General features: G+C 49.2%; 1 protein-coding gene across 5 annotated transcripts in view; it reads right to left on the reverse strand.

The window, feature by feature from the left end:
• The window catches only part of PPP4R1 (protein phosphatase 4 regulatory subunit 1), a 689,584-nt gene that overhangs the window by 39,561 nt on the left and 622,186 nt on the right, over positions 1-27,837 (reverse strand). For all 5 annotated transcript variants that reach the window (XM_078688139.1, XM_078688143.1, XM_078688140.1 and 2 more), the window contains 2 exons: positions 16,258-16,378; positions 15,991-16,125 (listed from right to left, as the gene is read on the reverse strand). In XM_078688139.1, coding sequence (XP_078544265.1) covers positions 15,991-16,125; positions 16,258-16,378 — 256 coding nt within the window. The remainder of the gene's footprint in view (positions 1-15,990; positions 16,126-16,257; positions 16,379-27,837) is intronic.

Consider the following 27,837-nt stretch of genomic DNA (forward strand, 5'->3'; position numbering starts at 1 on the left):
TGTTACTGATCTGCCGTCACGGCCGCCGCCATGACTAGGGGCTCGGCCGCCACTAAGACTGGACCCATTGATAAATTCACCGGCCCTGGTGGAGGAGCTGGAGCGGCTGGTGGGGGCCAAACTGCTGGACCAGACAACGCGGCGTTGTTGACAGCCATTACACAGTCCCGCGACATGCTGGATGCGAAGATTGGCGCGGTGGGTGCCGACGTGATGCTGCTGCGTCAAGATCTTCGTAATGCGGTCGCCCGCATTACTGAAACCGAGACCAGGGTCACGGCAGTGGAAGGAGATGTTGGTGCCCTTAAGAAGAAGGTTGCCGAAATGGAACAGACTCAACGGGGCCTGGTGCTTCGTGTGGAAGATGCCGAAGGGCGGGCGAGGCGGAACAACCTGCGCTTTGTTGGCTTTCCGGAGGACTGCGAGAATGGGCCCATGGACACTTTTCTGTCCCGGTGGCTGGAGAGCTGGCTACCCCCGGACTCCCTGTCGCGATGCTTCGTGGTGGAGCGTGCACACCGCGCCTTGACACAGAAGCCGCCGGCCGGGGAGCGGCCTCGCCCGATCATCGCCAGGCTCCTCAACTTCCACGACAGGGACGTCATTCTCCGGGAAGCGCGGCTTAAGGACACCCTGCTCTATGACAATCATAAAATTATGATATTCCCGGACTATACCAAACTGGTCCACCAGCAGAGGCACTCCTTCCTGGAAGCCAAGGCCAGGCTGCGTGGCCTGAAAATCCAATACTCGCTGCTCTACCCGGCCCGCCTCCTGGTGATCTTCAACTCCAAGACCCTCTTTTTCGATACGCCGGAGGCCGTCTTCAACTGGACCGATGAGGCAGTCAGAATTCGACCTCATGTCCAACCAGGGCTGCACTCTGGGTCGTCGCGTGGCTCGTCTCAGGACCAGAGCAACCCATCAGGCAAAGGGAAACGTCACCGCAAGTCCCGCTCCCGGCGGAGGTCCCTGTCCCGGGACCCCCTTTTGGGGGACACACAGCCCGATACGGATCAATCTGATAAAGGCTCCTGATCACCATTCACAGGGACTGTCTGCTGGTAGCCTTTCATATGTAACTATATATTGCAGATGCTGAGCTGTGGTCGGTGGGACAGACATTGGCTGGTGCAGTATTGACTTCTTCTTTGGCGAATGCCGGGGCCTTCATAGTCTGGTACTTTCCTGTGGTGCTTTGCTTATGACTCTGCTGTATGTTTGTTGGGGTTCGGGGCCCGTACTATGGGCTGCCTCCTCCTGTTGGGACCGGGGGGTGGTTCTGGGAGTGTGTCTGGTTAGTTCGGGGGGGGGGACTAGTTGGGATCCATTGGTATGGCTGGCTTTGGGCGCTGTGTTTTGGGCCTGAAGTACCGTATACCGCGACAGATACTTCATCGTTCATTGAGGTATGGGGGTGGGGGTGGGGGGAACTGGGGTGTTTTGTTGCTTGTGGGTTGGGCCGGGGTTAGAGGGGAAGTGGGGTTTAGGGCTGTGTTCTGGGGGGTGCACGTGTTTCTTATGATGTTGGCAACCGGGGTGTTGTGGGCCTGGGTCGGGTACTGGGGTTGGCAGGAACTGGACCACCGTGACTATGGCTGATGCTCCACGGCTCGTGTCTCCTGGCACTTCCATGCGTGTACTGAGCTGGAATGTCCGGGGGCTCCTAGACAAAATCAAACGGGGGGCTGTGCTTCGCTGGGCGAAAAGGGACTTGGCAGATGTGCTCTTTCTTCAGGAAACACACATGTTGGGCACTAAGGCACTGAGTCTGCAGAGGTTTGGCTTCCACCAGGTGTTTCATGCTGGCTTCACTAGGGGGTTGAGGGGCGTGGCCATTCTTGTCCACAGACGGCTGGCTTATACTCATGAGCGTCAATGGCTTGATCCTCAGGGCCGGTTTGTGTTTGTGCAGGGTAGGGTTGGTGTGGAGCCTGTGGTGTTCGGTAGTGTGTATGCCCCTCCCCCGCTGCAGTGGGCCCTTGCGGAGCGGCTGTTTGCCTTATGGGCCGAGCTTCCCCGTTCCCTGGCTGTGATTGGAGGCGACTGGAATGATGTGGTGGACGTGACCTTAGACAGACAGAGGGGACGAGGGGCCGCGACTGTAGCCTCCCCTACTCGGCTGAGTGCCATGATTGATGGTCTTGGATGGGTGGATGTGTGGAGGCATTTGCATGCAGGGAGGCGGGAATACACATATGTCTCTGCTGTGCATGGGTCTCTCCCGCGCCTCGATTGTGTGTTTGTACCGGGGGCCTTCCTTGACAGGGTGCAGGGGGCGGCGATCCGGCCTCGCGGGCTCTCCGACCACTCCCCTGTGGCGGTGCAGATAGATCTCTGTAAGGCGCGCCAGCCGTTCCGGTGGCGGATGTCTACGTGGCACCTGCAGCGACCGGATTACTCCCAGCATCTGCGCGGTGCAATCGCCCACTACTGGCAGGACAACCTTACGGTGGGGATGGATGCAGTCACAGTATGGGAGGCTATGAAGCCCGCCTTGAGGGGTGTGGATATAGCCTGGTGCGCATCGGCTCGTCGGACTCGCCAGGACAGTATTACTGCTGCCGCGGTGCAGGTGGAGGTGCTGGAGGCGCGGCACAGGGCGGCGGCCGATGATGTGACACTGCGGCTGCTTTTACAGGCGCAACAGTCTTACTCCTCGGTCTTGTTAGATGAGGCACGCCAGGCGTGGCTGGCTACGCGTAGTAGGGTGTATCAGTGGGGTGACAAGTCTTGCACCATGCTCCATAGGCTTTGTCAGCAGACTCTGCAACCAATCACCTTGCCAGGGCTTGTTGACGACGCGGGGGTGGCAATTACAGACCCCATGATCCTTGCGGCGAGCTTCGCGCGCTATTATGAACGTCAGTATGCCCCTCGGGAGAGCCTTTCCTCTGATGGCGTTGAGGAATATCTCGCAGCGGTCCACCCACAGGCGGTCTCCGATGACGTGCGTGCTGCTCTGGAGCTCCCCCTGACGGCGGAGGAACTAGGCGACGCACTGGGCCAACTAAATATGGGTAAAGCACCGGGGCCGAGCGGGTTCCCCAGCGAATTCTATCGGAAATTCCACCTGCAGCTCGGGCCACATTACAGGCAGGCGTTGGAACTGGCGCGGGAGCGTGGCACCCTCCCCCCGGACTGGCGTCATGCCGAAATTGGGGTCTTTCAAAAGCCGGGCAGACCCCCCGAGCGCCATGAGTCGTACCGTCCCATATCCCTTATTAATTTTGAAGCCAAGCTCCTGGCCAAGGCGCTTGCGAACCGCCTACTCCCGCATATCTCCACCCTTGTCCACCCGGATCAAGCGGGCTTTATGCCACACCGGGCGACGCGGCACAACATTCGGCGGGCCCAGGCCGCGCTGGACGCGATCGGGACCACCGGGGTTCAAGCGGCGCTGTTATTGGCAGACATCGATAGTGCCTTTGAGTCGGTCAGCTGGACCTATCTCTTTGCCCTCCTACCACTACTGAACTTGGGACCGGTTTTCGTCTCCTATGTAAGATTGCTCTATACGGATGTCACCGCATCGGTGCGTGTTTCTGGGGCGGTCTCCGCGCGATTTCCTGTGGCCAGGGGCACCCGACAGGGATGTCCCCTCTCCCCGTACCTCTTCGCGCTGGCTATGGAACCTATGGCCGCCCGGGTGCGCCGAGACGCGCTTTATCGGGGCTTTGTGTGGGGGGCGGACCACTCGGACCGCATTGCCCTGTATGCGGATGATGTGCTCTTCTTTATGACTGATTTGCATTGTACGGGCCCTCGCGTTTTTGAGATCATGCATGAGTTTGGTCAGGCGTCGGGGCTTTTTCTTAACCCACGCAAGTCGACCCTGTGGGTGTTGGGGTGTGACTCGGTGCACTGCCCGTGGGCTGCGTCCCTTCAGGTGGTGGTTGAGGGCATGCAATACTTGGGCGTCTTCCTCTCGGCCTCGGCGGCGTGGGATCGGAACATTCGGCCAGTGTGGGATAGGGTCCAGATGGACATTAAGGCCTGGACACGTATGCCCCTCAACATCTATGGTCGGTCGGCCATCTTTAAGATGGTCGCCCTGCCTCGGCTCCTCTACCAACTGCAGAATCATCCATATAGAATCGACCCGCAATGGTTCCGTAGTGTCAACTCGGTGCTGGGTAGGTTTTTGTGGGCCGGGGGTGCCTCTCGGGTCGCGCTGCGTACCTGCTTTCTCTCTACATACTGTGGCGGCTTGGCGTCCACGGACCTCCTGTCTTATTACCAGGCCTCCCACCTCCTAGTGCTCAATGAGTGGTGGTATGGGGACCGTAGTGATCCGGCCTATGCTCTGGAGCACTCGTTGATGGGCGGTGCCACGCTCCACACGTTGCTGTACTCGGCCAGACGGAGGAGGGCATTGCCGAGGGTCACTCAGGTGGTCTTTGCGGTCTGGCGGCAAGCTTTGTACCGTGTGGGGTGGTGGGGCAGACTGACAGCCGAGACGCCGTTGTGGCGTAATGGCCTGCTCCCGGCGCTGGCTTCCCTGTCCGGGTTTGGTGGCTGGGACGCGATCGGGATTTCGTCCCTTGGTCACGTTCTCTCTGGAACTACGCTTAAGTCCTTTCAGGACCTTAGTTCTGAATTCAATATGCCTAAGTCCCAATTCTTTCGGTACCTCCAGTTCCGCCATGCCCTTGGCCCGAGTCTGGTGGGCTTGGAGCAACTCCCCGATTTCAGTCCCATCGAGGCTAAACTGTTTATGGGTGACCTAGGCGACAAAAAGGTCTCTCAGATCTATCGCTCCTTGGTTACACACTGCTCCCCTTCTCTCTCGACATTGAAGGCCTCCTGGGAGAATGATGTTGGCCCCTTGGATGATGATGACTGACGCGAGGCCCTTGAATCCCCCCGGAGAGCTGCTATAGCTGTCCGTCTTAGATTTATTCAATTCAAATACCTCCACAGGGCCTATTATACTAGGGAACGGCTGTGGCGGGCGGGCCTTATAGCCGCTCCGGAATGTCTGAGGTGCGGTGATGAGAGAGGGACGCTTCTCCATACTGTGTGGTCCTGTGGGAGGCTGACCAGATTCTGGGCGGGGGTTTGGGACTGTCTTTCGGAGGTGCTGGGGTGGGACCTGCCCCGTACCCCTAGGCTGGGTCTCCTTCATGTCCTGGAAAATGTTGGGGGTAACACTTACAAACGTCACTTGCTGCTGTTGGGGCTGGTGGTGGCCAAGCGAGATCTGGCCCAAGCCTGGAAAAGCGAACGTGCCCCCCCAATTGGTGCATGGAAAGCGGGTCTGGACTTCCTTATGGGCCTGGAATTACCTGTTTTTGAGGCCAGAGGGTGTCCCCGGAAACATTTCAAAATTTGGAAAAGATGGGCGGACTACAGGGGTCTGAACCTCGATCCCCCGGCTGATATTGATGATGTGTTGGCCCTGGATGTAGACCCCGTACCTTAGACTGTTGGCTGACTCCACCTTTGTTTTACATCTTATGTTGCTACGCTGTGAACACGTGCACTGGGTTCGGGTGGGATAAGGGGTGGGTAGTAGGGGGGGGTGTTGCAGGGCGTTGTTGGGGATGGGTGGTCTGGGAGGGGATTAGGGTATGTTTTTCTATAACTCTGGGTTCACTGCTATGCCTTTTACATGTCTGTTGTTGACAGTCTCCTCCTGACTGTGGAGGGCTGTATTGCATCGTGCTTGAACTCTCAATAAATACGGTTTTGGAAAAAAAAAAGATGAAGAGCGAGGTGTATGGGCTTCAAAGGCGTGCACACCAAATAGGTAAATACCAAATTAAGGTTCCACATACGCATGACAAATTGAATCGATGGGAAAATATGGACAAGCCCCTTCAAAAAACACAGCATCACAACAGGCAACTTGAAGAGGGACGGCTGATCAGGTAAACATAAAAAGGCCGAATGGGTTGAGAAGTAACCTTTAACTGTTGTCACAGCAAGGCCTTGCTGGGTCAATGACAAACTGAACAAGAGAACATCTGAAAACTGTGAATTCAGAGGTTGTATTTTTGGGAAGAGCACCATAGACTAAACGTCTCCCAGCATCCAGCATAAATCAATTTGGTGATGGGCACCTAGCTACTACAATGGAGGAATACCGAAAGCCACTCACTCTTCATGCATGGATGTTTAGATTGTGCAGGCTCGGGTGGAAGACTAGACCCAGCTGCTGTCACAGGGAGTTTTCTGAAATGACCAGCCCAACTAGAAGACACATTCATGGCCAAAAGTTCCGGGTGCCACACTCTCCTACTTCCAGGGCCTCTAAGAGGATTTGGGTTCAGTCTCCCTTGATCTTCTTAAATAGTCGGGCGAGGAGAGGGAGTGGTGGAAAGGTTTACAGGAGTCCCAACCCCCAAAGCTGGCGTAAGGCATCTCTGAGGGAGGACTCTGTAAGGAACACCAACATCCAAACATTGCTTATTCTCTACGGTGGCAAACAGATTGTGACAGGGTTCTCCTCATTGCTGGAAGATGCCGCCTCAGAATGCAATAGCCATTTGTGATCCTCTAGGCAATGTTGGCTGAGTTAATTTGTCTGGCATAAAAGATCCTGCCAGATAAGGGAGGTCCTTAAATGTTCCGCCCCTTCCAGAGGCATAGGGCCTCCTGGCACAGACCCCCCCAACCCCAACCTCCTTTGCTTGCTGCTATACCACATTGCAGTTGTGTTGTCCATAGGTACCGCATCCATTCACCTTTGATTATCAGGAGGAAAGCTTTCAGTGCCAAGCAAATAGCGTGCAACTTCATCAAGTTGATGTGGAGGCGAGGCTCTTCCAGAAACCAGAGCCCTATGCTCTTTACCTCTCCCAGATGTCCTCCCCAACCCAGCAACAATGCATCAGTCACGACTGTTCGCTCTCGGTGGGATCTGCTGCTTATCCAATTGAAATCAAGCAGGCACCACTGCAGGTGTTTCACACTCTCTCCTTCAACACCTGAATGGAGTCTATGCTGTTGCCTTGGTGCTGAGCAATCTTAAAGATAAGAGTCACCCAGAGACCAGAAAGGACCGGGTATCAATGATATAAACAAAAATAATTCCTTTCTGTGTTATTCTTCTAGTTGGTGGCCAAAAGGTCTACACATAAAACATGATTTACTTAATATTCAAAATATGACACAGATAATTATTGCTACACAACACTAAAATTGCTTTTTTCTCTCTCAGATTTTATTTAACTTTAAGAGAGTTTTTTTCTTTGGTTAAAAGCATAAACTGGTCAGGCATTCATTTGCATATCATGAAGAAAAGGTCATGTGCTCTGGTACATAATATAACAATCTAACAATTCCAATTTACGGTCACAGTTTCAGAGTCACTGATCCTTATACTTTCATGATTTAGCTTAAGTCACAAATCAATAAATGAACATGATACATTTAATCAATTAATAAACATAATACATATAAAACAATTAAAAAGTCCTTTGTCGATGCGTTTCGGTGCTTTTTGTAGTATTGTAACACCTTCCTCAGGACAGACGAGTTAAAAACAAGAGTAGTCTTCTTTCTAAAAAATGAATGCATATAATCAATTATACTGACTAGACAAGTAATAAAACAAGTTGTGTGCTAATCCTGTCATGGTTAAAAAGGCATTTACTTCAGTAACTAACAGGCTTACTTTAGTTAGTCAACTATTGGTCCTTCTCATCAATGTTGAGGCCAATGAATATCACATTCGTTGTGGTTATGGAGCCAATAAACTATAGCTCACGATTTCTGTAATTTAAAGGGAGAGCATAAGGATGCGTACAACTTTCCCTACTCGTTCGACTTAATCTGGATAGCAATGTCTACTTACTTAAAAACGGGGATGCTCTTATCTACGATGTCATAATATCATCGATGCGTCTTTCAATCTGCGCAGAGCATTTTAGTAAATTATCGTATTCCCAGTGCCTGAATAGGTTGATAAAAAGTTTCTATTTAGAATCTGTACATTTTTTCGATTCAATGTAGACATTCGTTAGAACCTTATCTATACAGATACGTACCAATAACCATTTTATTTAAAAGGGAAGAGACTGCCGGTGGTCCACTACTCAATTTAAACGACCGGCGACTCGGTGTTATATCTAGGGTCTTCCCTTTTAAATAAAATGGTTATGGCGCCCTGGAACCAAAAAAAATGGAAAAAAAGGGAAAACAAAGGGTAGTAAACGTTAGGCACCAAACCCGGTTAGGGTTTTTTTCGTCTTTGATAGTAACTCACAATGCATAAACACTGGGACTATTACCAGGTGGAGCTCGAGATCAGTAACAAAAACTGAGGCTGTAAGGCACCAATCGAATTCTTAGTAAAATTCAGCTACCTCAAATTGAAAACATATATATGAAACTGTATGCTTGATGCTGTATACGCAGAATCAGGTGCACTAAGCATACCCCCATTATTTTAGGCAATACAGAAGAAGTGGGTCATGCCATGAAGAAGGGCTAAATTGAGTGGACCCTGATCTTCGTTCAAAAATCAAAAGGGCAGCGTGGAGATAAAAAGCTGGATGATACGATACACCTTAAGGTTGTTGGTATGTATCTGTATAGATAAGGTTCTAACGAATGTCTACATTGAATCGAAAAAAATGTACCGATTTTAAATAGAAACTTTGTATCAACCTATTCAGGCACTGGGAATACGATAATTTACTAAAATACTCTGCGCAGATTTTAAGACGCATCGATGATATTATGACATCGTAGATAAGAGCATCCCCGTTTTTAAGTAAGTAGACATTGCTATCCAGATTAAGTCGAACGAGTAGGGAAAGTTGTACGCATCCTTATGCTCTCCCTTTAAATTACAGAATTCGTGAGCTATAGTTTATTGGCTCCATAACCACAACGAATGTGATATTCATTGGCCTCAACATTGATGAGAAGGACCGATAGTTGATTAACTAAAGTAAGCCTGTTAGTTACTGAAGTAAATGCCTTTTTAACCATGACACGATTAGCACACAACTTGTTTTATTACTTGTCTAGTCAGTATAATTGATTATATGCATTCATTTTTTAGAAAGAAGACTACTCTTGTTTTTAACTCGTCTGTCCTGAAGGTGTTACAACACTACAAAAAGCACCGAAACGCGTCGACAAAGGACTTTTTAATTGTTTTATATGTATTATGTTTATTAAGTGATTAAATGTATCATGTTCATTTATTGATTTGTGACTTAAGCTAAATCCTGACTAAAGTATAAGGATCAGTGACTCTGAAACAGTGACCGTAAATTGGAATTGTTAGATTGTTATATTATGTACCAGAGCACATGACCTTTTCTTCATGATATGCAAATGAATGCCTGACCAGTTTATGCTTTTAACCAAAGAAAAAAACTCTCTTAAAGTTAAATAAAATCTGAGAGAAAAAAGCAATTTTAGTGTTGTGTAGCAATAATTATCTGTGTCATATTTTGAATATTAAGTAAATCATGTTTTATGTGTAGACCTTTTGGCCACCAACTAGAAGAATAACAACACAGAAAGGAATTATTTTTGTTTATAGCCTTGGTGCTGAGTCCACTGGGACTTCAGATTCCACTGCAGAGCCAGAATTTGCCACCTGGCATGGCCCACAAGCAGGATGCCGAAGGCCAAGAAGCCCAGAAGCCAAAGAGCACCTCTCAATGAGACCCATGTCAAAGGTTGAAATATCGGGACCATAGGCAGAGTGTTCTGGTCTCGTTGAGGAGGGATGGCTTGTGGAGGAGGGATGGCTTGTGGAGGAGGGATGGCTTGTGGAGGAGGGATGGCTTGTGGAGGAGGGATGGCTTGTGGAGGAGGGATGGCTTGTGGAGGAGGGATGGCTTGTGGAGGAGGGATGGCTTGTGGAGGAGGGATGGCTTGTGGAGGAGGGATGGCTTGTGGAGGAGGGATGGCTTGTGGAGGAGGGATGGCTTGTGGAGGAGGGATGGCTTGTGAAGGAGGCAGGTGTGACTTTGGCATGCTGAAGGAGAAACCAACACTGTCAACAGGTCAGCTGTCACCTTATTGTGGCTTATGACTGTTTGGGATGAGGCAGTCTTCAATAATCAGTTGCAGAGGAATGGGAAGATTGGTACTCCCAACCTTCGCAGTTGAGCTGTGACCTCCATCATCATGACTTTGCTGAACACAGGAAGTGCACTGGTAAGGCTAAAGAGGAGCACAGAAAGCAACGTGCTCGTGGCCTACTTGAAACTACAGGTAACACCCGTAGGACAGGAATGTGGAAGCATGCAACCTGCAAATCCAGCACTACAATCCAGTCTAATGCACACAGGATCAGACAGAACATGGGCCGAGGTGAGCACTATGAACATGTCCTTTCAGAGGAAGAAGTTAAGAGGGTGATGATCTAGAATTTGTGAAGGGCTCTGTCTTTTCCGCACCAGAAAAAATGGGACTAACGACCAGTCCCAATACCTGAAGCAGGCACCCTCTATTGCTCCTTTGGCCATGTTAGGCTGGACATGTCTGCAGAGTAAGGACAAGTGGTTCTCTGGGAGGTGTTGAGTTGTGGGTGATCTGTCCAGAGGACAGGAAAGGTTGGGAGAAATCATGTTACTGAATCTGGAGCTCCAACAAAAAGAAACCCAGTACAGTCATGTGTAAAAACTCTCCACATAACTTAATTGTGTTTCTTTTTTGTTGGAACCACTTATTTGTAAAGGAGGCTAAACCCAGTGTATCCTCTTACTCGATCTCTTTACTGGTATACCTGAATCTGGAATACCAACTGGTAATGTCTGATGCTCCGCCATTCAAGGTGAAAGTTGGCATGACATCCTACTGGGAGATTGTGTGCCGTCAAGGACAATTTAAAGTGGTTTTGCAGTTGAAGCAGGTGGAGGTATTGGGGTAGTATGTTGCCCTATGGGGGGTCTGCATGCTGTTGGCCACCTCCTTGGTTTCGCTCACAAAAGGGCCGGGAAGCCTGTTGAAGCGGTGGTCGTATTGGTACCACATCTGCAGGTATCCCCTACCAAAACGTTGAAAGGGAAGCTGTTAGGGAAACTAACAGACTGACCTAAGCCCAGAGAACGAGCTGTGACGTTGCTGTAGTTAAACTTCTCTAGGAACGAGTCTGCCTTTGCTCTAAAAAGTTTCAAGCTGTCAAAGTGCATATCCATGAGGGACTGTTGTACATTCAATGAGAAGCCCATGGAGTGAATCCAAGCCTGGCGTCTAAGCACTGCGCTGGTACCGGGTGCCCTACCGTGGCAATCTGTTCTATAAAGGCCGGAATGGATGGTGTATTTCGAAGTATCTTGGCTGTCAAGAATCAGCCGTGGGAGCATTCTCTGGGACAACTGGCAAGATATCCACTGTCTCACAAGGTGTGTGAATACTGTCTCAAGTGGCTGGAGGCATTGATGGATCGTAAGGCAAGGCTGGTACTGTAAAAGATACGTTTCACAAAATGTTCTATTGTCTTCGATTTCGTGTCAGGTGGAATGGTAGAGAATAAGTTTGGGTTGAGGAGGCTGGATGATGCCTGAATCAACAGACTCTCAGGGATAGGATGCTGGAGAAAAATCTGGGTCCCCAGGGGCAGGCCTTGCCACCTTGTCTGTCCAGTGGAGAACAAGGTCCTGGCTTTGCTCATTGTGCCCACTGGTATATTGGTAAGAGCCTCATTAAAAACAAGCAGAGGTTCCTGGGTGGTGGCTGTGGGGCTGAAGATTTCAGACAGTACTTTGGCTTTAGCCTCCTGCACAGGCAATATTAGATAATGAACTTCCGCTGCACTTCTGGTGACCGACACAAAAGAAACATGCTCATCAGCTGGCGCTGGGTTTGGCGACTTCAGGCCAATGTCAGTGGGAGGTGCCAAAGCCACTTGCTTCTTGTAGGTCCTCAAAAATATTAGGTTACTCATCAAAGTCGTCATTGTCATCATCACCACCATGCTGTTCTGGGTTTGAGAAACTGCAAAGCGGCTGTTCAGGGATGAGGTGAAATTCTGAATCTGCAAACTAACGGATCAGGGTTCAACATCTGACAGCTTTCAGGCTCAGGCCTCTGGAGTCTATCTCGGTGCTGTAGGTGGCTTTGGATGCTGCTCTGGGGTGGGATCAAGCAGCACCAGCCTTGTTACCAGAGCTGACCTTGGATGCAGGTCAAGTGGTGCCTATATAGTACTAACGTACCAGGGCATAGGTCCACCAGGGGTCCCCCAATGCGCTGAACCATTTATTATTCCACCCATGAGAGACCACTCAATTTGTAACTACAGGCCTGTCATTGCAGTCTGTGTAAGCTGGTGCTAGCACCACTTACGAAAGATATAGGTTTCACTATATCTAAGGTCACTGCACTTAAACCCTATAAGTCACCCCTAAGGCAGGCCTTATAATCCTGAAGGCAGGCTGCTCGGCTCTAAGTGTGAGGGTGCTCATGCATGAGCAGGACACCCTACAGAGTCCATTCTCCCGGGTTGTAGGTGAGAAAGCCATATAACATATAGAAGGGCACCGTGTCATAACGCAATGACCATCTCAAAACTGGCTGTAACGAATCCTATGTTTGGTATCAAACATGTTGGAATCATACCCCACAACATAAACGGTGTGGGAGGTATGATTCCATGCACCGTAAAGCTCCTTTGGGAGACCCCCGGTACCAGTCTTCCAGACCCAGACAGCAAGCTAGGGCAGCTGCTGGCCAGAGACACATTTCTGCCCTCTTGCTGCTGAGCCAAGCTCGGGAGGGGAAGACAGAACAATAGGTATCTTGTCACACGGAGGTGTGACCACCTCCCAGACAGGGTTTAGTGTATTGGGGCAGGGTGAGGGCGCTTGCCAGCGCCACATAGTCTGTGTGCAGGGCACACTTGGCGCCCTACATGCATAGTCCAGTCCAAACCAGTTCAGGGAGCTTATGGCTCCCACTCTGGCACAATAGTGGACAAAGGACAGGGGACTATCTGCCCCCGTGTCCAGCCCCTCCTGAGAGAGGGACCCCTGAATCGTCCCAACCCTTTCCTTAGGTTACTTAAGGGCTTTCCTGAGGGTGGGTTCCTAGATTAATCTGTGAGACAAGATTAATTTCAGACACTACTTCTTCGACCGTCTTGGCACTCTGGACTTTGCTCTGGGAATCAAGGCTGCAACCGAGAAGACTCCTCCTGAACTCCTCGCCCTGCTCGTCTACTGCAACACACATGCCTATGACCATACAGGAACCTTCCATGGTCTGTGGGCATCCAAGACGCCTGAAGGAATCTCCCTTGACGTGAAGGAGTCACTTCCCTGCATCTTCAGGCACCGCAACTAAGCTGACCAGTCTGCTGATCCTGGGCTCCCACGGACTACGAAAGGCTTAGCCACACAGGTGGTGGTTCTTCACATCCCTCGAGGCCTGCCCTGTCCATTCAACAAGTTTGCTGCCAGTATCCCTCGTCGGAGCCGCAGGAACCGAACCCCTGTTCACCTTGTCGACTTGCAGTTGCAAAAGCTTGTTGGCTTCCTTCAACCAAGATCTTCGGGCTTCAAGTAGCCCCAACCTCAAGCATCTTCCAAGATCTTCGTCCTCATAGCATCACTTGCATCTTGGGCCTGCTTCTTTGGTGAGCTGCTCTAGGTCCTCTCCCGACTTCAGTGCCTCCAGCCTGTGGGTCCTTTTGAGGGTCATCTTTGAATTCTATGGGCTCCCCTGATTGCTCAGGCCTGCCCGACTCCCCTGCTTGTGGTGAGTCACCTGTACCCTGCTGGTCCTGACACTGCACTTTGTTTCGTTCCACATTGTTTGGAGTTGTCAAGGCTTGATGGTGCTCCTGACGGACACCGACCCCTCAACTCTCGACATCAGACGTGAGACAGCTCGTGAACGGCTCCAGGTATTCCACAGCATCGACTGGTCCTCACAGCTGCAGATCCAAGGTCACAGTCAACTCTCCTGCAGCAGCTGACATTAGTGGGCATTCGTCTTCTGTGCCTCCTGGTCACTCCCAGTGGCAGAGACTCTGTCCCCTCTGCTTTCAGGTACTTCTCGACTTGAATCCACCTTTGCGTTCCACTGGACACTTTCACCTTCTCCAGCAGTGGCATCTTCCTGAAGTCCTCAACTTGATTTGACGGTGGTTTCCGACGCCACTTCATACCTATGCACCCGGCTCCCCTGGGGTAGGTATCCTGGTTCCTAAGGTATCCACTGGTGGGGTGGCTCTCCAACCTTCTGCCTTCCACAGGGTTTCTTCAGGGTCCACTGGGAAGGGTCCTTCTTTAAAATTGCAACTGCGACTTAGCCACTGACTTGCATTGATCCCATGGTCGTGTTCCCACTCTGCACACGGCCTCCGTGGGGCTCCCGGTTACTTAACTTGGGTGGTTCCTTGGGTCCCCGGCACTTCTACGTCTCCTGGGTATAGCCTTGACTTGAGTCGTGGTTCGCATACTACTATTTTAGTATATGGTTTGGTCTCCCCCTGGTGACCACTGTGTATTACGTGCTACTTACCAGTTTCTATTTAAAAGTATTGTGTGTATCTCCTGCTAGGAGATACCTGTATGAGTTAGTGAGTGTTCTATAATAAATACATATTCTTATAAATACACTTTGTGATTCTTTTTCACTTAATCTATATAAATAAGATTATGTTTTGGTAAAACAAGCTGCTTTACATCCCTTCTGGACTAAGCCTGAAGGCTGCTCTCCACAGCTACTACTTAGAGAGCTTTCTAAGGTTGACTAAGACCACTAAAATCACCATAAGGGTTGTCTGGATTGGTGCAAGGTGCCCACTTACATAAGTGTACACCATATACCAAGCCAGCTTCTCACAGAGACCAGGACATGTTAAAGAACGGTGATGGATTAAACCCAGATCAGTTGACTGGGGGTGAGTGTTTGTATTGTCAACGCTCAGTCTATCATCACCTTTGGTTTTTCTTTGTTCGCCCTATGTTGGCAGGGTATGCTCAGACGTGAGTCCCTTGCTCACTTTGCCACTGGAGTCAAGCAAGCCCGGCTGAAGACGGCTGTAATGCCAGAAACCGGTCCTGGGAAGCTTGATTCCGGTCCAGGGAAGACATGGCTTGGCAGTTCAGGCTGGACTGTTCCCATGAGGCACAGGGTCAGACTGATTTGCATATGGCCATGTCTGAACTGGGGTGGCGGAGTGAGCTAAAGAACGGTGATGGATTAAACCCAGATCAGTTGACTGGGGGTGAGTGTTTGTATTGTCAACGCTCCGTCTATCATCACCTTTGGTTTTTCTTTGTTCGCCCTATGTTGGCAGGGTATGCTCAGACGTGAGTCCCTTGCTCACTTTGCCACTGGAGTCAAGCAAGCCCGGCTGAAGACGGCTGTAATGCCAGAAACCGGTCCTGGGAAGCTGGATTCCGGTCCAGGGAAGACATGGCTTGGCAGTTCGGGCTGGACTGTTCCCATGAGGCACAGGGTCAGACTGATTTGCATATGGCCATGTCTGAACTGGGGTGGCGGAGTGAGCTAAAGAACGGTGATGTATTAAACCCAGATCAGTTGACTGGGGGTGAGTGTTTGTATTGTCAACGCTCCGTCTATCATCACCTTTGGTTTTTCTATGTTTGAGTCTTGTCAGGTTAAGTAAGTCTTAGAGATGGTGGATATTCTCTCAGAAATGAAGAAATAGGCAAAAATAGTCAACTTCTCCAAGACGAACTGAGCAGATTTCCAGGGACTGTCCACACTATGTGCAGTTGAAATCTTAAAGCAATGTTGACATGGGTGAAGAAGGGTGGATGCTGTTTTGTATGCTAACTAGCTGAAGTTTGGATCTTTTACAATGATGTGAATATGCTACTTCTGTGACCATGTTAAAGCGTTTCTGCCTAGGTTTAACTCTGCACTGCTCTCTAGTGTTACTGTGGGGCTCCCAACTCAAAAACAGGGATAATTCAAGTATCTGAATCTAGGAAAGATCAAAGAATGGAAATCCATACAAAAATGTGAGGAAAAAACCAAGCAGAAACTATCACTATATAATTATTTCTTTTTCAATCAACAAAACAACTGACACAAACTCACCTGGCAGATGTAGACAAACGTTTGCCGGCCAGACCACTTGGGACAACGACAAAATCGTTCAACAAGTTCAGACATGAAGTCTAATGCAAATGTAGGTGTTGTAGCTAAATAAAGCTTCTTTAACATCTCGCTTACCTTGATGAAAAATAAAAACAAATTAGAAAAACAATATTTTATTAAATCCTTTACAGGTTGTACAATTTCTGCAACTAGTCAAATGAGTGGTGAATTTAAAAACAAGCTTTTCTCCTAGTAACTTATGCTTACCAGTCTGTAGGATATCCATCGGACAGCAGATACTTTGTCTGCACAGAGGTTAAGTGCAATTGGCCGCAAGTAATCATATATATCCCTTGGAGTATACAGCTCTAATAGCAGAATCAGCTGCCTAGAAGTAAACAAGGAGTCATGAAATGTGGAATAGCATACAATACTTGTTTTAGGTCAAGCCATATCTCAGTAGAGCAAAGTATTACACACAGATTAGTATAGGAAATTAAACTTCACACATTTTAGACATTATAGATCGTGGGAAAACATACACACCAAAATGTGGCTCACACTAGTCAAATCTAACCTACTTGCTTAACAGTTAACCCAGAAGAAACCCCCAAACACAACACTGAATAACAACTGACAAAGACATGGACAAGTTACTTGTAGTCTAGCTTTCCATTATGGGAATATCCACTCAAAATATCATCTAGCTCTGCTCACGTGTGATGCACTCACGAAACAAAAGAATAATCTGGTTTAATTTTTGTACATGTCTATGTTGAGGAAAAATTTATAGCGGCTTATAATTGCATTTTGAACATAAAATGAAGTAAAATCGCTCTACTGAGACATTAGACTTAATAGAACTGAAATAGAACACTGCTCCTTTACGTAAGCTATGAGCTCAGGTACCCATTGCGCTGTGGCAGCGGACCATCGGTTTATTTTTACTTTTTTTTAAGATGATCCTTATCATGCAATAATTCACAACACCATTGATTCAAACAAGATGGTGATATGCCTTCAATTGAAGATCTTTTTGATTGCATCTAGTTCACTTTTCCTTCTCCACCCAATCCTCATTGACAGTGAAACATTGAGCACAGCAAAATCACCCACAAAACTTGAGAAGGAATGCATTTCAATGGGGGTATTAAACAATTTATAAGCAAAAGAATACTCAAAAAGATAGCACAGAGTGGTCTGACCCTCTTGGGTACCAGATTCCGAGTAGTAACCCAAAGCATAATGCTTACAAGAAATGTGGACCAATCTCTAGGTGTCTAGTTTACAAACTGCACTACGTGCTGGTGGTCTGGTGATATTTTGAGAGATTGAGAAGGAATGTTTGGGGGATTGTTGATAAGCTCCAGGCAATAACCATGTTGGATAATTCCAAGCACCCATTTGTCTGTTGGTATTGATTCCCAAATGGGGAGAAATATTTGAAATCTTCCTATGACAGGAGTGGAATAGTCGGAGGGAAGTGTGGGAAGTCACTGTTTGCTTGAGATGGGGAAGTGCGAGGTATGTTTTTTTTTTTACCTCTAGCCCAGCGACTCTTTGCTCTATAACCCCCTCTGAAAAATCCTCTTGTAAAAGATGATTGGGAATTGCCTTTGTAGGAGGAAGTGTTTTGGTCAGTGCCTGTGGACTTGGACCCTCCCCTATAAAAAGAGCGCCAAAAGAAACCTCTGCCAGAGGGAGATTGAAGTGCTCTCATTGATTTAGCTACATCGGTTTCATTTTTTCTAGCGCTAGATCGACTTCAGGGCCAAAAAGATGCTTTTTATCACAGGGTAAAGCTATAATTGACTGCTGGACTTCAGGTTTGAACCCTGTTATCCTCAACCATGCATGTTGTCGTACAATGCTCGTATTTACTTCTCTAGCTGCTGTGTCAGCTGCATCTAGAGCACATCTGATTGAGGCATTAGAAATTAGTTTGCCTTCCTGGAATAAATCCTGAGCTTTTGCCTTATGTTCGTCTGGAAGGAACTGGAGTAATTGTTCCATTTTGTCCCAGTGGGCTCTATCATATCTTGCCAATAAACCCTTTGTATTAGAGATACGCCATTGGTTAGTTGCTTGGACAGCGACCCGTTTACATGAAGCGAGGATAAACTTTGATTTTTTTTATCTGGGCGAGGGTCATTCCCAGATGCTTGAGAGTTAGCCCTCTTTCTAGCATTTGATACCACTAAAGAGTCAAGTGGTAACTGCCCTTTAATAAATATAGGCTCTGTGGGGGAACATTTATATTTTTTATCTACTCTAGGATTAAGAATTCTGGCATAGACCGGATCTTTAAAAATATAATCTGTGTGCCTTAACATACCCTTGAGCATTGGCAGTGTCTAACAGGACTTATGGGAGCCTAGAGTGTCAAAGAGAAAATCTTCCTCTAAAGACTATATGTAGTTCCACCCCATAGTATTCAGCTGCTCTCCCAATAAGTTGTTGGTAAGACAGATTATCATCAGGTGGAGATGGTCTGGCAGAATAAGGATCTGGGTCCGTGTCCTGTGGAGGATCAGTTGTGTGATCCGTCCGAGAATCTTTTAACTGTGCATCGTAATCATCAGTGTCATGTGTGACAATGAGGTAGAGGAGAATGACTAGGTGTATTTTGTAATGGATCAAGCTGTGGAGGAGATGGAGGAGGAGGAGATGGGAGTGTATGGAAAGGACTAGTGTCTAAACTCTTTTTGAGAGGGATTTTGTATGGGCTATGATCCTCAGAAAGCTTGTGCTTACATGGCGTTTTAGCTTGGATATGGCCTGTGTCTGGGTTCTCTCTGGGACCTTCCCCCGGTTACAGGTCATCATCCCTGTGGGTCGTGTCATTCCTGTCCACAAACCAAGAAATCAACCGAGATAGACATAGGTACTACGAGACCATGGATTCAGACCAAATTCACAAACTGCAATAGCAGTAACCTTGTCTATCTCATTACCTGTCCCTGTGGGCTTAAGTATATAGGGATGACCACCCGTGAGATTAGGGTCAGAATTTCAGAACACAAGAGCACCATTAGGTGCAAAAGACAAGCTACAAAATTAACTAATCACTTTTTGGAGGCACGCCATCCATCAACGGCGTTTCAGTGGACAGTAATCGAACAGCCACATATCCCTGCACACATTACTGATGTGTCTAAATATCTTCTTCTCAGGGAACAAAAGTGGGTGTTCAAAATGGGCACAAATCGTGTCGGCCTTAATGATGATATACCGTGGGCCACTCTATAGATTTCTCTTTTGATTACTGTACTCTACTCTTTTGTTAAAGTAGTCTTAGTCTGACATTAGTATCCTCTAATCTTATAGATTTATCAGTATAGATTTATCAGGGTATTTGTACATTTCCTGCACTTTTTGTGGACGCAAAGTAACTATTGTGTTAAGCATCAAGAGATATATGCTTTTTTGAGATATGTGCCGGAACATCTGAATGGATCCTTTACTGACTGTACAATAGAATAATATGCAGGGTAGTTTAAGCTTTAATAGATCTATCTCTGTATATAACTGGCTGTTTGTGAAATACTTCTTTCATCTATATAACCATGAGGCAAACACATCGTGCTTCTGTTGTTGGTTGCTAAAGTTTCTTTTGAAATCCAAAAAACACAACCCTCCTTTTTGTCTGAACTTTTTTTCGAACTTTTTTTTCGAACTTTTTATCAAGCATTGTTAACAATTCTACCGAAGTTCGAACCCGGTAGTTGGTATCGTTCTTCTAGGGTTCTGATTGGATGCTTCCCTGCCCAATCAGGTACCCCGTTGAAGAACTTAGGTACCATGTGATCAACAATTGACCAATGACGCGTCCCGTCATATACTACAGTCGAAGCCTGCCCGGGTACCTCCCCGATCGGCTCAGAAGCTGAGTCGCGAAGTACCGACGGACAGGTAGGGTGCTCCATTGAGAGCGCGGCTGTTTAGAGGTTTGTTTTCTACATCTATGGGTAATTTAGAGTAAGCTTTTCCATACTGCATATCTAGCCATGCTTGAGCCAGCGCTGTTGGCATTTTACGATCTAAGCAGATATGAGTTTGAACTCACGGCATTATTATCAGCCGCTTCTGTGTTCAATTTAATTCGAATTCGAGTCAAGCAGTCCTTCATGTTTTAATCCTTTTAAAGGTGACGCTGATACAATTGTGTTTAGACAATAGCGAAAGAGTGGCATTTTTCAGCATGTTCTGTCTTTGCCTCTTCTTTCCTTAGAGCGGTGCTTCCCCTTTCCCTGAGCTGTGGCTAGGTGGGGTGAGGTCTGTGCATCTCCCAAATCGGGTAAGATGTTTCTCTCCCTTGATCATTTGAAATTTCTAGTTTATGTGGAGACATTAGCACGAAATTATATGGGGCAATAAGTATACATGTTCTCTGGTACTTATTACTAGGATGCCGAGTTCAGCACCTGGTATAGCAATGCAATGGTGTGAACGTGACATTTACCGGCAGGATATCTGTTCTAAATCCTTCTCTTTTTTTACCATTCCTAGAAATTTCGTATGATTTGGGAAGGTGGAAAATGATGCGGACACCTAGTGAATTCAGGTGATCTCTGTATTTATTTTGTATGGTTTTGAGCACAGTTTTTTCATTATCACTAGGTTGCAGTAGCTGAAAGTAGAGTTGGTCCTGAAGAAAGCAATGGCAAATTGTGCCGCTAGTTGCTGAAACATGTCGACCGCAATATACATCTAGACAATCTATAATGTTATGATTGTCACTGACTACTTTTTAATGTTGGTACAGTGGGTAACAGAATAAAATTGATTTTCAGTACCCTCTCATCCAATTTTAACACACCTTTTCTTATTTACACATATTTTTTGCACTGCGATATCAGTCCCTGTTACTTTTACATCCTCACAAATGATTAGTAAGACCACGGAAGATCTGTCTGATCGGGTGAAGGCTTCATTATCAGCTGGGCCCTCCCCGTGAAAGACGAGTGGCACCCTTTATGGTGGTCTTAAAGGAAACCCAAATGATGAAGGGCGGTTCCGTGTGGTGACTGATGGGCATCCTTGCTTGACCACTATGTGGGTTTTGCTTAAGGGTGACCATGGGTGGGCCATACAGGAGGGATTGTGACATAGTTTCTGGTTAGTTCTTGTCTTGCGTTCACTTCGTAGTCTTTAGACCCTCTGGTATTTTTGTAGTTCAGGGTGAATATACAGCCTTTTCTGTTTTGGATCCAGTTTAGTAGGTACTGTGTCTATGTTTGGATCCGGTTGTGTTGTAGGTAAGTGCTTTTTGGTACCGAAGTTTTCAGAGTGGAGGCGGAAAGGCCTTTTGGAGCCGAAGGTTTCGACTCCAAGGGATGTTTATTGGGTTTCGGTGTCAAAGGTTTTGATTCCAAAGATTTCGGTTCGGAACCCATCTTGGCTTTAGAGGTCGAAGATTTCAGGTCGGAAGTGGACGTGGGCCGGCCGGAAGGTTTTTCAGAGTTTCAGTGCCAAGCCATGAGGCGGGCGTTGGACACCTCTTATCGGTGCCGACCTTGGCCTTGAGGGGTAGATTTCTTAAGGAGGGAGAGGGGAAGAAGGTATCTTCAGTACTCAAGTCCCCTTGTCCCTGCAGCATATCATAGTCCTCAAGGTTGATCTGTAAGTCTGATACGGAGTCAGACGCACATGAATGCATTTCCTCCTCTGCTGCTGATACCTCTTCTTGTTCAGAGTCTTTACTGAAGAGGTCCGGTGTAACATCCAACCGCTGCCACTGCATCTCTCGATGTCAAGCCCGACGAACACTGAGTTTTCTTTGACCTGAAGGAGCAGCATGCTTCACCGTCTTGTTCTTTGCGCTTGGGGACAAGCACAAATTACCCACCGGATGAGAGTCCGTACACGGATATTGCACGTGGCAAAAGAGGCAGAATTTAAATGGAGTCCGTTCCATCGGCAAGGAGTCGAGTGGATGCGTATGGGCCGGAAGGCCGCCAGCAGATCTTCCCGTTGAAAAGTTGAAGTTGGTGGAAGTTCGAATCGAACGGTGGAAAGAGAAACGCATTTGAAAACAATACAGTTGAGGTAGAGAGAGTTCGCATCGAGGGGGAACCAGAGGATCGATTCCGAAGCGGAGTGCAGCAATACCTGTCCGAACCTGATGGCGGAAAAAAACAATTTGACAAAGGAGTCAATGCCCATGCGCACGATCACCAAAAGGTGATAGTGACCTACCTCGTGACTGGAAAGACTTCTTCAAAGAAAAACAACTTGCAAACATCCGGACCCAACACTAGATGGCAGGAGTATGCAAAGCATGTGATCTACAGCTCACATGACTCGAACAGTTACTTTTCAGGACAAAGCATACTTTTTGATTGCCCAGAGATAGAATGGGAATGGCTAGAGCTCTGGGGCAGTTCCGAGACCGCAGGGGCCAGGAGCAAGAAGAGGAAAAACTGGGGATCCCGACCAGTGGGCAATGTTCATTAATGACCAGCAGGCAGAGAAAAGCTGAATCTAAGTCCCCTGGACTCTCAGACAGTGACGATTGGAGATATGCATAATGCAGTTGAGAGCCATACCCAACCGGACAGAGGTGGAGGACGGCAACACACTGTCACACCTGGGTGAACAGGGCACAAGGAACCTCGACCCTTCAATGAGCGTAAAGCCAGACTCCTTTGCCGCCCTAGAAGCGACACATGGCAGTAGCAGAAGCTTGATAATAGTGGTCGGTTTGTCTGAGATATGACTGATGGGGACCAGCCGAGTGCCTGATGGGTTGATGGGATGAACTGGATATAATCCTGGCAGACTGTTAACTTTCCCTATTGTGCACTCCTGCCTAGAATGGAGGGGGGAGATCTCAGACACAAGGCCTATTGGGGTAATTATGCCTTTCCTTTTACAACACAGAATAGACAACTAAACTTGCTGGGTGTGCCCGATTTACTTGAGGGAGATCACTTGTGACATGTTTGAACGTGTACGGCTGACTGGGAGCTTCGCTTGTTTGTTAGTTGATTGGAAGTTTAGTTAGTCTCTGTTGGATTGGCTGGGCAGTGGGACAAGTCCTGGCACATGTGCTGGGTGGGCATAAGTAGCTATATGGTTTATCTGTTCATGCCTGTGGGTTGGTTGAGGGGGTGGGGTTGGGTTTATGGTTCGAGTTGTATTGTTGAACAGCAGTTCATGAGATGTAGGCGAAATGGTACGAAAGGTGACAAGTGTCTATACACCTAGACCAGGGGTACTCATAGTACGGCCCGCGGGCCGCCCGCGGCCCGGCAAGCCTTCCTTGGCGGCCTGCGGACCTTACAGCCATGCACCAGTTAAAAAAAAATAAAAAAATTCTCGAGTGTCAGTAAACACCAGCGGTTGCAGCAGCCTGGACTAGGCGAGGCTCTGCTCTCTGGGGGCTGAGAGATTCCAGCCATAGAGTGGAGCTGCAGGGGCCTCAGAAGAGGTGAAACAGAACAAAGCCTCATTAGAAAGTTAATGGTCTTTAAAGACCTGTGAAATGCTCCGGCGCGGCTGTGCGCGCGCCAGGCAAGCTGTCTCATCCCGGGCTGACATGGGGGTGGAAGGGGCGTAACACAGGCCCCCCGCAGCCCCCGCATTGCGGGGTTGCCCTGCGCTCCAGGGGCCCCATCAGTGAGCCAGCAGGCACCACGCACCCGTTAGGTATTATTTAAGAATTAAAAGGTTTCGCACATCGCCGTCGTTCTTTTCACCAGCTAGTTTCAGAGCTGCCTGCACCCAGGTATACTCGTGTCCGCTCAGGCATGTACACCCTGCTTGGCACTACGATGTGGTAGGAGTAGCTCCATTCAAGAAAACAGTGCGAGTCTGGTGCACAGAGTTATTGTTTTTTAATGACATGTCAATCATTTCGTGGCACTGGTAAGGTAACGGAGTGTTTTAGCTTTTTTTCCAGGCTCTCTGGTGGAAAATCTTGACAGACACTTGTGCTTGTTCCCTAAAGCAGTTTACGGCAGCACGTCCAATGAGGCGTCTTCCAGTCTGGCACAATTTCCTTTCTATTACGGTACTTTTGTTAAGAACTTCAGTGTATGTCGTCTTTAACCAGCAAATGTTAAACGTTGTGCCAAGTACATCTGCACTTGAAAGAATTACTTAAATAACGTGCTTCACAACAGGAACCAAACTGCCAACTACAACTCTGAACACTCTTTTTCTTATCACGGTGCTGGACACAGGCACAGGGAAAGTGGGGGGGGGAGGAGTGTGCGTGTGCTGCTGACCAGCCTTTACATTGCTGTCAGAGCGCGACTTGCAGAGTTGCTAAAATGCATATTTTTAATTTTACCAGCCTTGCTGCCCTTTGCCCCCAAGAAGGCATTGCTGGGGCTTGGCGGGCTCCCGGGAGGGAAAGTCAGGGGAGGGAGAGAGAGGGAGGGGGAGAGAGAGGGATAGTCAGGGGAGTCTCTCCCCCACCGAGACGGCTGACTACAAGCTCTCCAAGATGGTGTCGCGCCTGCGGCTGGCCTCCAGCTTCATCTCCTACCTTCACTCCTGAACTTCTTGACTTTTTGCTTTGTCCTGACCATCACTTTGCTGCTGTTTTCGGACAGTTTCGATGGACTCTAGCCCTCCTCCCATTCCCTCGTCCATCAACCCTTTTCCCCGTGGATGATCCTCAAATGTTCCCTCCCTTTTCCGCTTCCCCTTCTCTCCATACCCTTGCATCCCTCCCACCCTCCCTTTGTTCTGTGACTGCATCCACACTTATGGAACTCTGCTCTTTGACTTATTGTAATAACTCTAATCAATGGTATTTGCTTTAGACCTTGCACCATATACCTTGCCTATGTGACTCTTTAGTATATCCAGTCTTATCCCCTCCCTATGTATATAGAGATAACTCTAATCACTAGGACATGCAGTAGTCCGCTTTGCTCTCTTCCATTCCTATGTGACTTTTAGAGTATATCCAGTCTTACCCCTTCCCTATGTATATAGAGATAACTCTAATCACTAGTTTATGCAGGAGTCCGCTGTGCTCTCTACCATTCCTCTGTGACTCTTAGGGTATATCCATGTGTATCCCCTCCCTAAGTAGATAGAGATATCTCTAGTATTTGCCTAGAGTTTGTCCATTTGTATCTCCTCCTTGTGTGACTATCTCTTGTAAATTTGCAATTTTTTCTGTTTGTACCTTTTTTTGTAACGCATGTAATCCTAAGTCCGTATGTTTTCAACTGGTTCTTATGTAAGTCAAACATTTGCAAATCTGTTTTTCCGAATGTAACCATCAGTCCTTATGGTTGAAACTGGGTCCTATGTAAAGCGCTCTGACACCTTCCGGTAAAGTTTGCGCTATATAAAATCGCATAAATAAATAAAAAATAAATAAATAAAGGGCGATGGAGGGAGAGAGAGGGAGAGTCAGGGGAGGGCGATGGAGGGAGAGAGAGGGAGAGTCAGGGGAGGGAGAGAGAGGGAGAGTCAGGGGAGGGTGAGGGAGGGGGAGAGAGGGAGAATCAGGGGAGGGCGAGGTAGGAAGAGAGTCAGGGGAGGGCGATGGAGGGAGAGAGAGGGAGAGTCAGGGGAGGGCGATGGAGGGAGAGAGAGGGAGAGTCAGGGGAGGGTGAGGGAGGGGGAGAGAGGGAGAATCAGGGGAGGGCGAGGTAGGAAGAGAGTCAGGGGAGGGCGATGGAGGGAGAGAGAGGGAGAGTCAGGGGAGGGCGATGGAGGGAGAGAGAGGGAGAGTCAGGGGAGGGTGAGGGAGGGGGAGAGAGGGAGAATCGGGAGGGCGAGGTAGGAAGAGAGTCAGGGGAGGGCGAGGGAGGGCGAGGGAGAGACCGGGAGGGAGAGTCAGGGGAGGGCGAGGGAGGGAGAGCGAGGCTGGAGGGAGAGTGAGGGAGAGCCAAGGCGAGGGAGAGAGAGCCAGGGCGAGGGAGGGATGGAGAGTGAGGGAGAGAGACAGGGGAGGGCAAAGGAGGGTGAGGGAGGGAGAGAGTCAGGGAAGGGAGAGAGTCAGGGGAGGGAGAGAGTCAGGGGAGGGAGAGAGTCATTGGAGTGAGAGAGGGAGAGTCAGGGGAGTGAGAGAGGGAGAGTCAGGGGAGTGAGAGAGGGAGAGTCAGGGGAGTGAGAGAGGGAGAGTCAGGGGAGTGAGAGAGGGAGAGTCAGGGGAGTGAGAGAGGGAGAGTCAGGGGAGTGAGAGAGGGAGAGTCAGGGGAGAGTGAGGGAGGGCGAGTCAGGGGAGGGAGGGCGAGTCAGGGGAGGGAGAGAGGGAGAGAAGGGGGAGGGAGAGAGGGAGAGAGGCAGAAGTAGGGATGGAGAGAGAGGTAGGGAGACGGGGGAGGGAGCGAGGGAGGGAGACAAAAAGAGAGGGAGGGAGACAAAGAGAGAGGGAGGGAGACAAAGAGAGAGGGAGGGAGACAAAGAGAGGGAGGGAGACAGCGAGAGGGAGGGAGACAGCGAGAGGGAGGGAGACAGCGAGAGGGAGGGAGACAGCGAGAGGGAGGGAGACAGCGAGAGGGAGGGAGACAGCGAGAGGGAGGGAGACAGCGAGAGGGAGGGAGACAGCGAGAGGGAGGGAGACAGCGAGAGGGAGGGAGACAGCGAGAGGGAGGGAGACAGCGAGAGAGAGGGAGACAGCGAGAGAGAGGGAGACAGCGAGAGGGAGGGAGACAGCGAGAGAGAGGGAGACAGCGAGAGAGAGGGAGACAGCGAGAGAGAGGGAGACAGCGAGAGAGAGGGAGAGAGAGGGAGACAGCGAGAGAGAGGGAGACAGCGAGAGAGAGAGGGAGACAGCGAGAGAGAGAGGGCGACAGAGAGAGAGAGAGGGCGACAGAGAGAGAGAGGGAGACAGAGAGAGAGAGAGGGAGACAGAGAGAGAGAGAGGGAGACAGAGAGAGAGAGAGAGGGAAGGAAAAGGAGGAAGGGAGGGAGACAGAGAGGGAGGAAGACAGCAGGAGGGAGGGAGACAGAGGGAGGGGGAGAGAGAGAGAGAGAGAGAGAGAGAGAGAGACAGAGGGATGCAGAGGGAGGGAGACAGAGAGAAAGACAGAGAGAGGGGGAGGGGAGGGAGACAGAGGGATGGAGACAGGGGGAAGGATGGAGACAGGGATGAAGACAGAGGGAGGGAGACAGAGGGAGGGATTGAGACAGAGGGTGTGAAGGAGGGAGACAGAGGGTGAGAAGGAGCGAGACAGAGGGTGTGAAGGAGGGAGACAAAGGAAGAGGGAGGGCGACAGAGGGAGGGAGGGAGACCAAGGGAGGGAGGGAGACCAAGGGAGGGAGGAAGAGAAAGAGAGAGAGGGAGGGAGAAAGGGAGGGAGGGAGACGGAGAAAGGGAGGGAGGGAGACAAAAAGGGAGGGAGACAGAGAGGGAGGGAGACAGAGAGGGAGGGAGACAGAGAGGGAGGGAGACAGAGAGGGAGGGAGACAGAGAGGGAGGGAGACAGAGAGGGAGGGAGACAGAGAGGGAGGGAGACAGAGAGGGAGGGAGACAGAGAGGGAGGGAGACAGAGAGGGAGGGAGACAGAGAGGGAGGGAGACAGAGAGGGAGGGAGACAGAGAGGGAGGGAGACAGAGAGGGAGGGAGACAGAGAGGGAGGGAGACAGAGAGGGAGGGAGCCAGAGGGAGGGAAACAGAGGGAGGGAAACAGAGGGAGGGAAACAGAGGGAGGGAAACAGAGGGAGGGAAACAGAGGGAGGGAAACAGAGGGAGGGAAACAGAGGGAGGGAAACAGAGGGAGGGAAACAGAGGGAGGGAAACAGAGGGAGGGAAACAGAGGGAGGGAAACAGAGGGAGGGAAACAGAGGGAGGGAGACAGGGAGGGAGACAGGGAGGGAGGGAGACAGGGAGGGAGGGAGACAGGGAGGGAGGTATGGAGGGAGGGAGACGGGGGA

The sequence above is a fragment of the Lissotriton helveticus genome, chromosome 4_1, assembly GCF_964261635.1.
Source record: "Lissotriton helveticus chromosome 4_1, aLisHel1.1, whole genome shotgun sequence".
Taxonomy (NCBI): Eukaryota; Metazoa; Chordata; class Amphibia; order Caudata; family Salamandridae; genus Lissotriton; species Lissotriton helveticus.